Source organism: Pipra filicauda, unplaced genomic scaffold (genome assembly GCF_003945595.2).
Source record: "Pipra filicauda isolate LSUMZ 115617 unplaced genomic scaffold, ASM394559v2 scaffold8_size5757611_pilon, whole genome shotgun sequence".
Taxonomy (NCBI): domain Eukaryota; kingdom Metazoa; phylum Chordata; class Aves; order Passeriformes; family Pipridae; genus Pipra; species Pipra filicauda.
Window position 1 is genome coordinate 5,011,280 of NW_024105087.1, and position 16,900 is coordinate 5,028,179.

The following is a 16,900-nucleotide window of genomic DNA, read 5'->3' on the forward strand; positions in this document are numbered from 1 at the left end:
GTTCAGTTGATGGTGAAACCTTGTTACTAGGTATAACTTCTTTCAGCAAGGCTTTTACTACTCCTCCTGTGTCAGCCCTTCTTGTTGGAAATGTTTCTGCCCAGCTGTCTACCACTAGAAAATGCTTGTGCCCAGCCGTGGGTGGCATGTCTGCAGAGCCTATTTAGTTGCTCTCCTAACTCTGACCTCAGTCAGATACTTGAGAACTTTTGGCAAGCAGTCAGCTGTTCCAGGTTTTATTTGCAGTGGTATAAATTCCAGGAGCTGCCCATACTTTTTGTACTTGGCTATTACCACTATCCCTCCATGGGCTTTATCATGAAATCATCTAGCAACAGTGAGTAAACACTTCTTTGGCAGAATCAGCTTTCCCACAACTGACCATATTGCATCATTATTTTGAGTTGCCTCCCACTTATTTTCCAACAGTCTCTTTTCTTCTGTTGAGCAGTCCTTCTCATACATAGTCTTAGTCTGTCAAATTTGGCCATTCATTCTGGTTAATCATCAGAACCAGAACACTACGTTGTCCCAGAGGGTGCCTGGCTCTGGCCTTTGCAGCTGCATCAGTGAGGGCAATTTCTACCAATTTCTGCAGGTAACTGTACTGATTCTAGTAAACTGTGTATTTCTTCTCCATTAAATACTCTTTTCCCTGCTGATGTAAAAAACACACTTTCCATAACATGGGTACGACATACCCCACATGCTGCACTTGTCAAGGCTACTACTTCTGCTCCTTGTACACTTATCCTTGCTGGAAGTGGTCGTGCTTCCATTACCTGTCCCTGGCTCACCACAGCATACCCAGACCAATGCTGTCCTTGCACGGTAGTAGGATGAGCCACCTGCAAATAGAACTACATCTGGGTTATTTAAGGGCACATCAGTTAAATCTGTCTGTGGTTTACTTGAAATATGCATTACCAAAGGTCATCTTGGTTTTGAGGCTAGAGTTGGCCACTTCTGGGTTTCTTCTTTCAGAAATGTTTCAGTAAAACTGCTTATTGCTTTCCAGAAATCAATCCTGGCCCACTGGGATAAAAGGTATTCCACGAAGCAGCTGTGAACACTCACTGGTATGGCTCTTCACAATTTTACTCTCCTTTAAATACCAGAGCAAAGCAGCAAATGCCCTAAATTGGAATGTGTATGAATGGCATACTTGGCAACCCTTCATCTGCAAAGGGCATGCTCCCCAAGAGCTGTGTGCACAAGTCAGAGCACAAGCAAGAAGAAAACAACAGGCTCTGAACTAATAGTGATTATGTCAGCATTTCTCCTGAAGGGAGAGAAAATTCTCAGCCAGTACCACTTTGAACAAGTTACAAGTAATTTCTATTGAAAAATGTGGTCAAAATACTCTTTAGCCTTGAAAGGGAAAACCATTTGTCATCACTTTGCTCTTCCTTTTATTAGTATATATACTTATACCTAAGTATAGTAGGTGTGCACACTGTTCTTTCCTGTAGTAAAGATTTTTATTTAACAGCAAGTAGTTTTCTGCTGAGCTTGACATCCTGAAACCTTGTGAATTCCTTTCTTCTACAAGTTTGCCTTGACAGTCAACTTGGTTTTGTTTCTGTAAGCAACTAAAGAGTTGAAAAATTACGAAGTTGTGTGGATCCAAGGTATGCAGGTATGCAGTTGAGTGGAGTAAGTTTCCAACATAATGGAGATAACAAAGCATAAAAGTCTCTGAAGACTCAAATGTTTGTCATGTTTTTTTAAATGTGTATCTGGTGAACCACAAGAATGGGGAAAGAGTGCCCAACTCCAGACTGATAAACATCAGAAGGGCCACTTTGATACTTCACTTCTGTGCATAAGCATCTCAAGTTAGTCCTGCTTATCACGTGACACCTTTACCTAGTGGTTGTATCTCATTACATAATTAAGTTGCACAGTATTCTCCGGCCACTCCAGCTGCAGAAGTTGTTTCATCTTTTGAGTGCAGAATCCCTACCTGTCAAAGTCTCCTGTTACACCTCCAGTTCCAAAAAGCACTCTGGATACTTTTGTACTATTACCAGTGCTGTCCTAGGAAATAAAACAAAGAGCATGCTTGGCTTACCTTACTCGGCATGTTCTATGTTCTCATCGCTTACCATATCACTGCAACAAGCTCTCTTGGCAACACTGGTCTTTACCTCAACTCCCAGCACAAATAACTGTGCCCTACTGCACCACCAGTGCAGGAGAAGGTCAGTATTTACTTCAAGTTAAGATTTCAAACTTGCATTTTATAAGAAAAAAAAAAAAAGAAGGAAAAAAAGCTGTTACACATTTAGTGTTTTTGGGGGCTGAAAATGATAATTACAAAAATTCTACTTATTTCAAGTTACTGTTAAAGAAAAAAAAATGAAAGCAAAACAAAACAAAAACAAATCCCAAACCCTGGGTCCTTACAACACTTAAGCCAAATGGCTTAGCCTTTATTACAACTAAAAGAAACACGGTGCTTCTATTTTCATAGCAGGATTCAAGCATCACAGGAAGTAATGGGCCACAAAGCTCTAACAATACAGTGTGTGGGGAGGAAATTAAATAAACCAAACCCAAATCTTGCTGCAGACATTACAGCTTCTTCCACATGGAACCCACAGTTTTCAGGACAGCAGAGTGCAACACAGAGGCAGCAACAGCATCATTCTAAGCTCAGAGAACATTCTAAGCCTGTCACACCAAACGTGGTATCACCTAATTGTGTCCTAAGCCATAGTGAAAGCAGAAGACAGGGAAATGAATGTGGGTTATTTGTTTCACAGTCCTGCTCAGTTCCCTTCTTCCAGCATAGCAGGCAGTTGATTGCCTCCATTTGGACAACGGCTGCACAGTCATTGAGCCATCTGGGCCTCCATGGCCTGCGCCGTCCATTCCGGGGCTGTCTGACTTATCTTCTCCAGCAGGTTGTTCACTTGGAAACACAGTGACTGAATCTGTTTGTCCCAAGTTGGCAAAGCTTCACGAGCTGAAAAGAAAAAAAAACCCAAACAACCCATTCTAAACAAAGTAAGTCTTAGCAAATCCCTTGCCTCTTCAACTGCAACCTTTCAATCTGCCACTGCCCTCACCTAATTCACAGAGGAAGCTTTCCTTGCAGCTACAGCAGGCTCATTTCAGTATTCCAAAGCTACCATTATTTCAGCTGTTAAAAGCCTGACTCCTGCATTGAAAGTAGATTTGAACAGAGAACTTCCTGGTGAGCCTGTTCCTGCAAGGAGACTGATGGAATAAATTCACACTTTTCTGCGGGTGAAAAGTCAAAGGTTCTCTCTCCATTATGGCAAACCCTGCCACCTCCTGGCCGCAGCAAGACACAGCAAGCTCCCTTCAGACAAGGTATTAAACCTAAATTTCCTTATCCTGTTGAACACTACCTCAAAAAGCTCACTCTGAAAGGTGCTAAAAAAGTAAGTTACTGTGGTTGAACTTACTCTCAAAATGAACAATTCCGTCAATCTGATCAATAAATCCGTTCATGCGACCCTCGGTTATCATCTGAGAAGCAATCTTTTCTGCCTGGAAGAGTAAAGAAAGATGGCAGAAACTTCATCCATTCTGAAAGAAGTTAAAAATTATTAAGACCTAACAGCCTTATAGGCTTTTCTACATCTGCACACACTGTGGGGGAAGGAACCTATAGACAACACTAATTATGAAATGATTAGACATACTATCAGTGGTATCTAACTCCACTATTGCTCTTTCCACATGGTGTACCTTCCATTCTCACAAGATGTGCTAGGTATTCAACCTTCCTCATAACACGATATATTTAATTATTTCCTAATATTTAACTATTTTCCCTAATATTTACCACAGCTATTTTCTCAAGCTGCAGATGTTCCTTGTTTTTTAAAAAAAAAAAAAGTAGACAATGGATACCTTGGCTGCTGGGATCTCTAGTAACGCTCCGAGCTCTTCAAAAGTAATGTTGTTGTAAAGCTTGCTCGCAGATAGTAAGTTGTGTTCAATAACAGCTCTGTCCAGGATACTGGAACCTTAAGGGTTAAGATGAGGAAAAAAAACCTCAAAACAGATTTAAATATTGGTTTATATTGTAGAGCAAGTAAAAAAGTACTTTTTTTTTTTTTCCAAAGTGTTACAAGTGCAGAAGGTCCAGATGCATCTGCCTCGCATCAGCGTTAAGCTCCGCAGAGACAGTGAACAAAAAGAAATAGACAGCACGTGGTTGATTTTAAGGCAGATAGCTTAAACCCTTTTATTTAATTTCTAGAATAATCAGGTGGATCCCTTGCTACAAGACCCAATGCCTGAACTGAGGGAGTTTGACCTCCTGTGATCAGTTCCTAGCTTGCCAAATGGAAAGACCACTGCTTTGGTTTTTTATTATTCATTACAGCTCTTAGGGTACAATTAACTCTCCCTTAGTGTTCTTGTGATAGACCCTTATCTAAGGGTCCATCGCTGTTGACTGAACAGTTTAACTCATTTGCCCCTTAACCTCTAGTTGAAGGTAAGCACAATATTAAATATCAACTAACCTGCATTCTTTAACTTATAAGGACAAACAGTACAGGTTATAAATAAACAACAAACTGACCCAAGGAAAGGACTGTAGGAGACTGTTAGCAAGTACTTTTAACACAGTTTTCACTTCTGCAACTACACAGTTATTTATTTGTCCCTAATCAACAATTATTATTCACTAGGAAGATTTTCCTGTGTCAGAGACCAGCATGTTTAGTATTCCAGTGAAGACATTACTTGACGTTATTTCTCACTATTCAGAGGTTCCAGAGCTAAGAAGGTGACAGTGAGATGGTTCAGAAAACAATGTGGATAAAGTGTGAGGTCTAAATCATCCTCTCACTCTACGTCACCTTCCTGTCAAGTCAGGAAGCAGTTCAAATAAATTCATCATCTGCACAGACCATTTATGGCTTACGTGCATGTCATGTGTTTCTAGGCATCCTATTTATAACACTGCCTTAGAACTGGAGAAGCTCAGAAGGACAGAGACTCAGTTAGGAATACTGGGAGGTTGTCAGTGAAGAGGACAGAGAAAGAAAATTTGACAAGTTATCTTCCAGAAGAGTATTTCAAAAACCTGAAGGGCAAATCGGTAAGATGACTTATAGCTTAGAAACTTTACTGTGCCCATGAGGGTAACATGCTGAAAAAATAATTTAAAAATAACAATATAAGCAATACTAAGTTCTTCTCCATTACCCTTCTTGCCTGAATTGGGCAAGTCTAACTCCCACGGATGAGCACCTAACATCAGGAGGTTTTACAGAAATACGTACCATCGGCTGTAGTTGCTTTCTGGTGAGGCATCAGCATAGCTGCAAACTCTTGCAGTTGATTTCCACGGATAATTCTGTCGAGATACATTTTCTCCAAGATCCCATAGGCTGCGAGCTGCTGGCATCTCTCATCCTTGAAGAGCGTAGCAAGCATGCGAGAACGCTGCTGTCCTAGGGCAGTCAGGAAGAATCCTCACAAATGATCACCAAAGCACCAAGTATTTAGAGATAAACAGCAGGAAGTTACCATTGTTTTTCCTCCATACACGCAAGTAACAGCCAATGAAGCTGTACTAAGGAAGGAATGTGGTTGTGCTCAGTTCCAAAACACCATCTGCCACTACCTTCTGCATTTTTAGCCAAGATGCCACCTTATCACAGGCAAAGACACCGAACTGATCCACCTCTGAGCTAACAGATGCCAACAGGCAATTCTGACACCGTGTTCATAACTTTGGATTCCTCAACAAATCTTAGTGCAAGATACCTCCACACAAGTAATACACAAGATTACTTGCTTCAGGGGAAACACCTACGTTGGCTCTTTTATATAAAAACGTATTTTACCTGCTGATGCCAAAATAGTACAATGCAAAGCATGCTTCAATGCCTCCAGTCGCTCAGTTTCGTGGACTATGCTCTTATAGGACAGCTCGTTGTATCTTTGGGCAGCCTCAATGAACTTTCTTCTGTAATCGAGAACTCGAGCATAGCAAACCTAGAAAGGAAGGATGTCTCAGAAAAAGAAAAGTAGCAGAGGTGGCTGCATAATACAGGTGTGCAAAACTTGCACACTATCAAGTGACAGCTCCCATAAATATTGCTCTTCTGCATCTTAGGGGAATCTGTGTCTTCAAAGAATTAGCCTGACTTGAAAAGTCCTTGCTAAAGTATCATGGAAAGCAATTAAAAGGGCACTTCCCACCACTGTTCACACGTTAAATATTTCAAATGTCTAAAGGCCAGAAACTTAAGTACATGAAATATTGTACAGCTGATACTGTACTTATGTAAGGTTCCCCTTCACTATTGACACTGACAGCTGGCACTTAGGTAGCAATTTGTGTGTTTCAAGTGTTTGCTTTTTCCTTTCAGGGCTGTAACAGCATCTGATATTTCTTCCCTCCTTTGTGCTCTTCTACAATTTACAGAAAATATTTACACTTTCAACTTAGCGTACACTTTAAAAATTAGCATGGGAGGAGAAAAAAAGGAAAGAGAAAACCAACAAATCAAAGCCACTAGACACTGAGTTACACAGCTCATGGCACACCTGGTTTGTGTTGTAGAATTTTAAACACCGTCCCCTTGATCAGTACTGTTACACTGTAGTCATCATTGCTCATCAGTTACATTTGAGAAATTTGTGTATGAACTGTGTACACAGTAAACTCACAAATAAGCAGAAAGGCCAGCAGTTAATTAACTACTTAAAATTTTAAAGAAGCTACTTTTATGGATGGGAATCATTATCTAATTACTGAGGGGAAGGGAGGGGGACAGGGAGGTCTTCCATTGTCCCTAGTTATTGGATGCAATTTTTTCCCCCTCTTAGATTTACAAACAAAGGTGGAGGCAACATTTTCAACAATATTTCAGATGTTTTGAAGCCTTCTCAATCAGTAAAGGAAATTGGCATTTAAGGAATCTTTACAGACTTATCTCCGCATCACAAGGAAAGAGTTGTTTCATTATTGCTGTGTCTCTCAAGCTCCCAAAACCATTTAGAAGCTTTTCCCTTTGTCTCTTTTCTCTTTATGAAAGTTTTAGTGGCAGTATGTAAAAAAAAAAAATAAAAAAATCTCAGTGTGGAATCATCTCCCTACAGAAAGAGAAAGCAATAAAGCAAGTTAGACAACCTTATAATGGATTTGCAGCTGCTCATTAGTTGATTCATTCTGCAGCAGGGAAGCTCGATTAATATATGCTTCTGCCTGAACAGGGTCATCATCCTCCAGATACAGCCTGGCAATTTTCAGGTAGGTCTCCAGTTTATAATCTACATTGTACTGTCTGTAGAGAAAGAAAAGCAAGTGCTCAGAGTTGCTCCAGAACTACCCTTGCTCCTAACTGTTCTAAACATATATTATGATTCTCAAGCACTTGGCAACATTTGGTTTACCCTGCTTTCTTCTTCCCTAACACCAAAATTAGCGCTCTCTGTTCAGTGTAAGGAAATTTGAGATGAATGCTAATATAGAACTGGCCCCTACAAACAGCAGTAGAAATAATGCTGTCCACCAAGACACAAATGTACACGCTAATAATCTGATTTTTGTGGATTGGAAGTCTGCCACAAGTGGTGAGCCATTTGAGTTAAGAAGCAAACCTGTAGTGCAAAGCCTACAGCAGTTCCTTCTGCATGCAGAGAAAGAGGACAGGAAGAACAACCAGAGAAAAGTAACAGCAAGGGTTCTAAATCCAAAAAACCAAACCAAACCCACCCCACAAACACCTGAAAGAATCCTCTACTGTATTTGTTAATATCCCATTTCAAACTGTGTCTTCATTTTGAACTGAGAAGGTGGACACATGGAAGAAGTGCCACCTTTCAAGAACCTTTCCATAACCTTAGAAGCATGTTTGCAAAATACTAGTAAAAAGAATTGTTTATCAACAAGACTAATTAATAGTGCATAACTTCTGATGCAGCATTTTGACCCACTAAACTCCTACTGTAATGTACAGTCATCAAGCTATATTTCTGTCATCTGACAGTAGTTCTGGCCTGAACTACAGTAGCTCTGGGAAAATATGCAACCTAAAAATTCTCACTCACTGATCTAGTTAAGTACAAAGAGAGCAAAGTACATGTAACAGCACAGAACTGTGTGTAACATACTTTTGCCCTGTTTCCAAAGGGATCCCCACCAACACTTGTGCTGCATTTCTCCAGTCTTCTTCTTTCTCGTAGATCGATGCAAGATGTTGCCTTATTGAAGCGACCTAAAGAATAATAAAATCGGTAGCAGAAACTATAAGAGTTTAATGGTTCTGGATTAACTGTCACAGTGTTTGTTCTTCTTCCTGAATCCCCTCAACCTACACCCCACCTTCACAGACACAGCAACCTGCACACATGCAACTCTTCCCATGCAAGGACTCCTGTGTGGGACTCCTGGATCAAGTTTTAATACCAAACTTTTTAAATATGAGTGCTGGTTTGAAGCACGTCCACTTCAGTTTCTGACAACATAAAAAGAATTCATCATCAGGGAGTGACAAGTAGTAACCATTTATAAAGCTTTTAAAAAGATGAAACGAATCTTTCAAGAACTGGAACACCAAGATTCACAAGCCATTTGTTGCAGTTACACCTCATATCATGCCTGTGAGACATGAATGATTAGATCCTACTGCAGAAACTTCTGCTTTGTAGGGCAGCTGTCAGCAGGTAAAATGTCAGTGCTTACAGCCCAGGTTTTAGAAGTAGAAGCGTGGGTAAAAAAAAGAAATCATCAGATGCCTTGGATTTAATTTATGCATAATCATGACAACAAGAGGCAAGCATATTCAGCTCAGACTTAGAGCAAAAGCTGCCTAAAAATACAACAGATAAAGAGAAGAAAATATAAATCGTGACAGAAATTGCCTTGCCTTTCTTCTCAACACTAGATCCTAGAGGCTTTTTAGATAAACAGCCTCTCAGATGATGATGCACATTCATACAGCAAAACACAGAACTGAATTGGAAAAGAACTGCAGCACATTCAGTAGTCAACTAGAACTGGGATGTGGACATTTTTTTCCTGGTAAAATGACTATAGCTAAACAGAACACACACACAGAGGTTGTTTATTTCGAAACAAAAGCTATCTGTCAAGATGCATGCTCTTTACATCACCTGCCTGCCCCAGTACTGGGGCAGAAGGCAATACAATGAGTACCAGTCTGTCTCTCAACAGCAACTCCAAGCTCAAGTATTGTTCCATTGTAAGAAGCCATTTTCTGGTAGCAGAGGAATTACATGCCCAGCATCATTACGAAGCGACTAAGTCTGTATTCTTTGCACAGTCCTAAATACTCTCTGCATTTAACTCAAGTTTTCCATGTACAGGAACGCAAAACTGGACTCCAAGTAGGAGTATCTGTTTTGAACAGCTTTTTTAAAGGCTTAAAATAGTCAGCAGATAAGGGGGAGGGGGGGAAGAGGAACCAAAGCCAAACCCTCAAACCAAAACCTCCTCAACATTGATCTCTCACCTGCTCTTCAAATGAAATAACTCTAGGCTGTATCTTTTCCAAGGTGAAGTGGTAGATTTCTTTGGCTGTGCTGTCAGGAAGACTTGGAAGATGGGTACAGAAATCTGTCAGCAGCTGACGTGAGATCACCAGACTGACATTCTCATTCACCACTGGGTCAGAGACAAAAGAGATGCAACATTTGTCAGTGCTTTCACTATAAGCAATCACTTGCTTTTAGAATAAATTTGAATATTCCAATTTTTAAAACTGCATCCAAGTGAAGGGGGTTGTTTTTAAAGGTGTTTTTTTTTTTTTTTCTTTCAGAAACTGACTACAGGTCACCAGAGTTCTAACCCCTGACATATAATAATGAATTTTTCACTACAATTTATAGTTTAGGGAGGTGTTTCATGCTGAATCGCTGTCCTCAGTTGCTGAAATATCTTGGACAAAGTAAACCTTTAGGCTTAGTCTCACTAAGTTTACTCTCAACTCTAAAAGAACTACAACAGGTGTAATTTACAGAGGCGTTCAATAAGCCAAACACCCAATACAACACAAAAAAACCCTTAATAATTCCATTCCCTCTGAACTTCTGAATGAGGTGATGACGGTTCCTCTTCCTGTTGTGTTTGAGTTCCAACAGGACCCAAACATCATGTATTTATGTAGCCTCAGGCAGAGCTTGCAAATATGCAACCCCACAGACTTCTGGCCTTCGCTCAGCGTGTAACCAATTCTACTTACTTGCTTCCACAAAAGCTTTCAAAGCTTCAAGTTGTTCTACACCCGACAGCTGAATGGCTTTTTCCAATATTTGACGGTATCTGTCCAAGATTGGGAAAAAAAAAAAAAGTTAAAAATCACTCACAGGGCACATTTTGTCACTAAGAAGTTCTGCCTCTCTGCTTATTTTCTATGTCAGAGCCCTAATTTTGTTTATATTTTCTATGCCTTGAGGTGGCAATTTTCCAAAGAATACGTTCTCAAAGGTCATGAACATTCACCTGGAACTGATATCTGGCTCTTCTTAAATCCCAGGACTAGATTCTCAGACAACATAGCTCCTCATGTTATCTGGGAATGTATGCGCAATCTTGAAGGTTTTAAAAAAAAATAATAATCACATGCCTAGGATAGTAAACAGAAAAAGTAATGAAAACTATTATCGTTCATGGGTTCAGCCTAATAAAGAAAAAATGTCCAAAGTGCCACATTCAGTGAAACTGAGAAACAGTGTTGTGAGGGGTGAACACCATGTTATATCCACTTGACAGGAGGACAGCGCAGACTGGGCATTTTCAAGTGCTTATTCCTGCACAAATGGAATAAACTTCGCCTCAGCGTGTGCGACACTGATGAAGTGCTACATTTACGCTGAAGCCACATTTTGGGGGGGAAATTTCCTTGGTTTTACACCACAAGTCCTAAAAGTGACTCAGCCTCCCCAGAACACAAGCAACTGGACTGGGACTCCAAGAATTCCAGGTGGCCGATCCGCATGTCCCGGGGGAGTAAAAATCCACGAGACACATCGCGCCGCGAGCAGTTCAACCCCCGAGGTTTGCCGTCCAAAATAAAAAAATAATAATAATGAAAATAATAGAAAGGATAATAATTATTAATAATAGCAATAGTAGAGTCGTTGACGTATCTATGGCAGCCGGGGAAAATCAACTCCCTGACCAATCGCTGTGGCACAGCAGCCGAGCTCTGAGGGGCGGGCGGACACGCGAGGAGCCCGCAAACAAACAAAAAGAAGAAATTACAGAACGACGAGGTGAAATCTTTCCGTGTCCTTTTTATTTAAAGCAGCGCGGCCGCTGGGCAAGACCCGCCTCGTCCCTCCCAGGGCCCGGCGCCCCCCTCTCGACCCCGCTCCGGCTCGCACCCCTCGGCCCCGCCGCGGGGACGACTCACTTTCCCGCCAGGTCCTTGTGGGAGCCGCTGGAGTTCATGAGCTGCGCCAGGTCCTGCCTCACTGCGCCCGCCGCCATCTTGGGAGCCGCCACCGCCTCCTCCCACCATGGAGCCGCGCGCGCGGCGGCGGGGGCGGTCACGTGACTGCGCGGGGGGGAAAGAGCGCGGGCAGCGGGAGCGGGACGGGGCCGCGCCGGGCGGGCCCCGCGCGCGATATCCCACGGGACAGGGGCGCGCGCGCGCAAATCCCACGCGCGGGGAAAGGCCGCGGCTTCCTCCCTGCCTCCTCTTCCTCCTCCTCCTCTTCTTCTTCTTCCCGCGGGTGGCGCCCGCGCGGCCCCGGAAGCGGCCGGCGGGGCGGGGCGGGTCCCGGAAGCGCGGGGCGCTGCTGCGCCGGCGGTTGCCAGGGCGGCGCGGCGCAGTATTATGGGATGCGGCGGGGGAATGGCGCGGGGCGCGTGATTTTGAACAAACGCGGCGGCGGGATCGGCGCGGGCGCGGCCGCCGCCGCGGCCCCCGGGAGCGGCACCGGGGGGGCGCCGGCACCGTGCAGAGGCACCGCCAGCGCAGAAGGAGGGAGAGCACCCGCCCGCCCGGTGAGTGCGAGGGGCGGGAAAGCGGCGGCGGGAGGACGGGGAAGGGGGTGCCGGGCACGGCTGACAGCCGCCTCCCGCCAGGAAGGAGCAGGCCCGGCCTCGCCGGGCGCTCTGCCCACGGCGGGCCATGCTCCCGGGCGGCCCCACCGGCCTCCCCCGCGGGATGGCGCGGACGGCCGGTCCCAGCCGCCGCTCCGCCGCAGGGGCGCCCGCCTGGCACGTCCCATCCCGTCCCCGCCGCTCGCCGGGGGCAGCTGCGCCCGGAGCTGCGGCGGGGCGGCGCGGTCAGAAGGGCCGCGGGGAGCGGCGAGGCTGCCCCTCGGAGCGGGGTCTGCGCGGGACCCGGCGGTGCGGAAGGGGCCGGGGTTGGCGGCTCTGCGGGGCGGCGCCGGGGCGGGGCGGCGGGGGCAGGTGCGGCGGGGGCGGGAGCGGCGGTGACGGGCTGAAAATGGCGGATCTTTCGAAATGCGGCGGCGGCCGCCGGCGCTGACGGGCCCGGGCCGCCCCCGCCAGGTGAGACCCGGCCCGGGCGGCGCGGGGGGAAAGCGGCCGCGGCGGCGGCTCCGCGCGGGGCCCGCAGTCGCCGGGGCTCGTCGCGCTGGGCCCTGCGGGGCCCGGCTGCTCCGGCCCGCGGGACACCGCGCAGGGTCGCCCCAGGGACCGGGCTGCGACCCGGACCTGCCGCCCGAGGGGCCCGGGGAGCCTCCGGGGCCGCGCCGCGCTCGGTGCCGGGCGGTGAGCGTGTCCCGCCCGTGTCAGCGGGGCGATGGCCCGGGCGCTGCCCCGCGCGGCGGGTGCGGCGCTTTCTTGGCTCGCCCAGGGTGTCAGGGCACACCTGTGCCTTGAGCGCACCGCTGTCCGGCCCTGGACAGCCCCCGAGCTCCAGGGGAACGTGTCCAGTCCTGGGCTCCTCAGGACAAAAAGGACAAGGAGCTAAGGGAGAGGGTCCAGCGGAGGCCACAAAGATGATGAGACGTCTGGAGCATCTCTCTTAAGAGGAGAGACCGTGGGAGCTGGGCCTGTTTGGTCCAGAAGATTGAGAGGGGATCCAGTTAATACATATAAATGTTTCAAAGGCAGGTGCCAAGAGGATGGTGCCAGACTCTTTTTGGTGGTGCCCAGCAGTAGGATGAGGAGCAATGGCCATAAACTAAAACACAAGAAGTTTCACCTCAACATGATAAAGAACTTTTTTATGTTGAAGGTGGCAGAGCACTGGAACAGGCTGCCCAGAGAGGTTGTGGAGTCTCTCTCTCTGGAGATATTCCAAACTCACCTGCAGGCACTTTTGTCACCTGCTCCAGGTGACCCTGCGTTGTCAGGGGGTTTGGACTAGATGATCTCCAGAGGTCCCTTCCAACCCTGACGACTCTGTGATTCTGTAAATGTAACTGGACCATCTTTTGGGATGGTCCCAGCTTCTCTCGTCACCCCTCTTGTGTGTTATGAAGCATCTGTGATTTGCATTCAGAATGTGTCATTAATTATTCGTGACCTTGACTTTGAAGCGCGCTGTGTACTAATTATGTAACGCCTCGTATTGAGGTTTTGGGTTCTGGAAAGCACTGTGGCATCCACAGCATGTGCAACTGTCCACTGGAATATAGTGAAAAAGCTCTCATACCTAAGATTTCCAGTGAAGAAAGAACAGATATTTAAACAATTTGTCATTAGATTCATCCTTCTGAACAGTTGTTTTAAATATATTACAGTTATTATAGGAAATACTGAATATAGAAAAGTAATTTTAACTATTCTTTGCAATGTTTACATACAACTGGCAATAACAAACAGGCAATGAATAATTGTGGCTAACTTATTCACAATAGCTTTTGGCTTATGGGAGGCAAGAAGAATAGTGAGTTATCAGCTGAAAATATTTCTTCTGTTAGTGGAATCCTTTTATTCCTCAAGTCATCCAGTTTACCTATCTGTCAGCAAGCGGTAACTGTTAGTTACATGCCTGGTATGGACCCACAGAGATGTGTGGCTGTATTGCTCTGTAGGCCAAGCACTCTTGAAGGCTGGCTTGGAGAGTGTGTTAGAAAATACTGCCCAGCTTCTCTGATGGGTTAAAAAAGTACTTCATGCTTGTTGTAATGCTGTAAGCTTGGAAAGTTTGTTATGCAAGGTTGGTTGTTCAGATTATGTATCAAAAACTACCTGCTGATGTTTGGTTTGCTTATACTCCTGTAATGTCCAAGCTCAGATAGTTTGTAACTGAATGCTCTGAACAGTTCAGCCAGAATTCTCAAAAAGGTTTAACTGCTTTCAGGTTCACTATCTGTGAACTACAGGTCAATATGAAGTGTGGTGAAGAGCGCTTTCAGATTTCAGCCTTAGAACCATTGTTATCTCACACATTGGGATATTTTAGGTTTGGAAAAGCAGTCAAAGCCCCTTACGTTCTTTTCCCTTATGCCTGTTTGAAAAATATTTAATGGGGAAGAAAAAACACCTAAGGTAGATTGGAGGTGGTGTGTGTTTTGATTTCTGCTCCAGCAAGGAACCATGCTTCTTTATCTGTCACTTGGTCTGCTTGTGTTTTTGTTCCTTTCCTATGCTACAGAGGTGGTGCTTTCTTCTTCACATGCTGTCAGAAGCACATCCTAATGTCCTACAGTTTGTGTACTGTGACAGCAGGAGGGTACCGTAGGCTATTTTATAACAAGTACCTAGGGGACAAACTCATGTTTGTTTTAGGTTTTTTATTATTATTCTTAGTTTCAGGAGCTCCGAGTGAGAAGAGGAAAACAATTCTCGAATTCTTGATTCAAGGGTTTGTATTTTGCCAGGCCTTATATTTGAGTAGCTTGGTTTCCTCAGTTGCTTAGAAAGCCGATAAGCAGCATGTGGCTTTCAGTACAGCCTGTGACCAGGCTCGCTCCCTTGACAGCATTAGAAGTATTAAAAAAAATTTTCTTGCGTAAGAAAGAATGAGACTGATGGAATAATCCATTGATCAGTCATGGAATGCACAGCTACGTGATGTGAGAGATTCAGGTTTGTCATGTTCCAGATCCTGATGTAGATTAGTGGCTTCTTAACTCTTTTGGCTTGTGTGTCATTCCCCTTCAGGAGCCATCCTTCTGCAACCAGACATGTTGCTTACCTGTATGAGGGTTATGTCCTTAGTTTTGGGCTCTGCTTTGATCTGTTGTACGAGTTCTAGGTACATACTGAATCCCCATCTCTATGGACTGGCTGTTTTGGGTGTTTTCTTCCTTTGGAGTAAAAGCAGTTTCTGTTATAGACTCAAGAAGCCTATCTGAAAAAGCTTCTTTCTGTTCTTGTGAAAGGTCTTTCGGGTGTGATTCCTCAGTGCTATTGTGGTGCTGGTAAACTTTGAACTGAGCTATCCAAGCACACTGACTCGCCAGAATTTGCTTGCTACTTTGTAGAGAAGTTTCCTTCCTGGGTTGCACACCAGCGTTAGCAGCATGGAGAAAATGAGGCTGTGCTAGCCCACAGTTTGGTTTGGATGGCTAGCTTTGCTTCAACCTGGCTCCTTTATCTGGGCTGCCCTTTCAGCTACATAGATGGTTGATAGCACAAGGAGGAGGGAAAATGTATGGAAATGGATGGGCAGATGCCAAAGGTGGACAGGAGACTTTTAGCAGTAGTGCTGACTTAATACTTGCAGGGAATTGAAATATAAGGAAAGTAATGCTGCTGATCATGTGCACACAGAGGTCAAAGTAGCAAATGATGCTATTTGAAATAGCAGTGCAATAAAGGTATTGCTAGGATATTTCTCACATTATCATCATCATCATGGCTGGGCTTCGCGAATGAAGATTTGGGGAGGGCTCTACCCACATCTGTTACAAGCACATTGGTGGCTAAAAAGGCCAATAGGAGATAGACACGTCCGGTTGCAAAAGGCACAGCAGAAGGACTCCTTAGGTGATATATTCTGCAAGGCATGATTCTTTCTGTGTTGTCTTTTCTCCTCAAGAGTGATCCTGCGTGCTTTCTCGAAAGCGTCAGCAGCCTTATAGATGGTGTGTCTCCAGGCCTCCCGATTGGAGGCCAGAGTAGACCAGTTATGGTGATCAATATGGCCAAGGCTGAGATGTTGTTTCAGGGAGTCCTTGTGTCTTTTCTTCGGGGCTCCTCTCTTGCGGCAGCCAGTGGCAAGTTCACCGTAAAGCAGGATCTTAGGGAGGCGGTGGTCCTTCATCCTGGAGACGTGCCCTGCCCAACGCAGCTGTGTTCTCAGTAACATGGCCTCAATACTTGTGACAGCTGCTTGTTCTAGAACAGATGTATTGGTCACATAATCTGACCAGTGGATGTTGAGGATTGTACGGAGACAGCGTTGATGGAAGCGTTCTAGGAGACGCAGGTGGTGGCGGTAGATGCCCCATGATTCAGATCCGTATAAGAGAGTAGACAACACTATGGCTCTGTAAACACTGATCTTGGTACTTTTCTTCAAGTGTTTATTTCGCCAAACTCTTTTATGGAGTTTTCCGAAGGCACTATATGCCTTTGCTAACCTATTGTCTATCTCTCCGTCCATCTTACCATCTGAGGAGATGAGGCTTCGCCAATGGTGATGTGGAGATGATGGAAGACTTCCTGAGGTGCAGGTTGATGGAGAACTTCTGTCTTCTTTAAGCTAACTTCCAGCCCAAAGAGCTCAGCAACGTCTGCAAAGCAGAATGTTAAACGCTGCAGAGCTGCTTCTGTGATTTCTCACATTAAATCCTATAAAATTGTATCAGGTGCTTGTTTTTGTTAGTGTATGATTAGCAGTTTGTTGACATATAATGTTTTTTAGCTTTTGCTTTTCCTTTTAAAATTATAATGGAAACAGATAATTAGGAGGAGGTTCTTTACAGAAGGGGTAATCAGGCACTGGAATGGCTGCCCAGGGAAGTGGTGGATTCTCCGTCCCTGGAGGTTTTTAAGATGAGACTG

The 16,900-nt window shown here is 44.9% G+C and overlaps 2 protein-coding genes across 2 annotated transcripts in view; one reads left to right on the forward strand and one right to left on the reverse strand.

Moving 5' to 3' along the window:
* Positions 1-2,402: 2,402 nt before the first annotated feature.
* COPS4 (COP9 signalosome subunit 4) lies at positions 2,403-11,542 on the reverse strand. Its single transcript, XM_027738523.2, has 10 exons — positions 11,379-11,542; positions 10,206-10,285; positions 9,477-9,628; positions 8,116-8,219; positions 7,133-7,286; positions 5,841-5,991; positions 5,274-5,444; positions 3,889-4,004; positions 3,438-3,522; positions 2,403-2,971 (listed from the first exon to the last, which is right to left on the reverse strand). Exons 1-10 carry the CDS (start codon positions 11,453-11,455, stop codon positions 2,838-2,840), a joined length of 1,224 nt encoding a protein of 407 aa, XP_027594324.2. The 5' UTR covers positions 11,456-11,542; the 3' UTR covers positions 2,403-2,837.
* A 198-nt stretch (positions 11,543-11,740) lies between these two features.
* LIN54 (lin-54 DREAM MuvB core complex component) overlaps positions 11,741-16,900 on the forward strand; it is a 44,097-nt gene continuing 38,937 nt past the window's right edge. Inside the window, exon 1 of the mRNA XM_027738544.2 lies at positions 11,741-11,974. The gene's annotated coding sequence lies outside the window, so the exon portion shown is untranslated. The remainder of the gene's footprint in view (positions 11,975-16,900) is intronic.

Coding starts and splice junctions, on each gene's coding strand:
- COPS4 (XM_027738523.2), bottom strand. CDS start 11,455: ATGGCGGCGGGCGCAGTGAGGCAGGACCTGGCGCAGCTCATGAACTCC. Junction 9,629..10,205: donor GAAAGCTTTTGTGGAAGCAA/GTAAGTAGAATT, acceptor TCTCTGACCCAG/TGGTGAATGAGAATGTCAGT. Junction 8,220..9,476: donor TTATTTCATTTGAAGAGCAG/GTGAGAGATCAA, acceptor ATTATTCTTTAG/GTCGCTTCAATAAGGCAACA.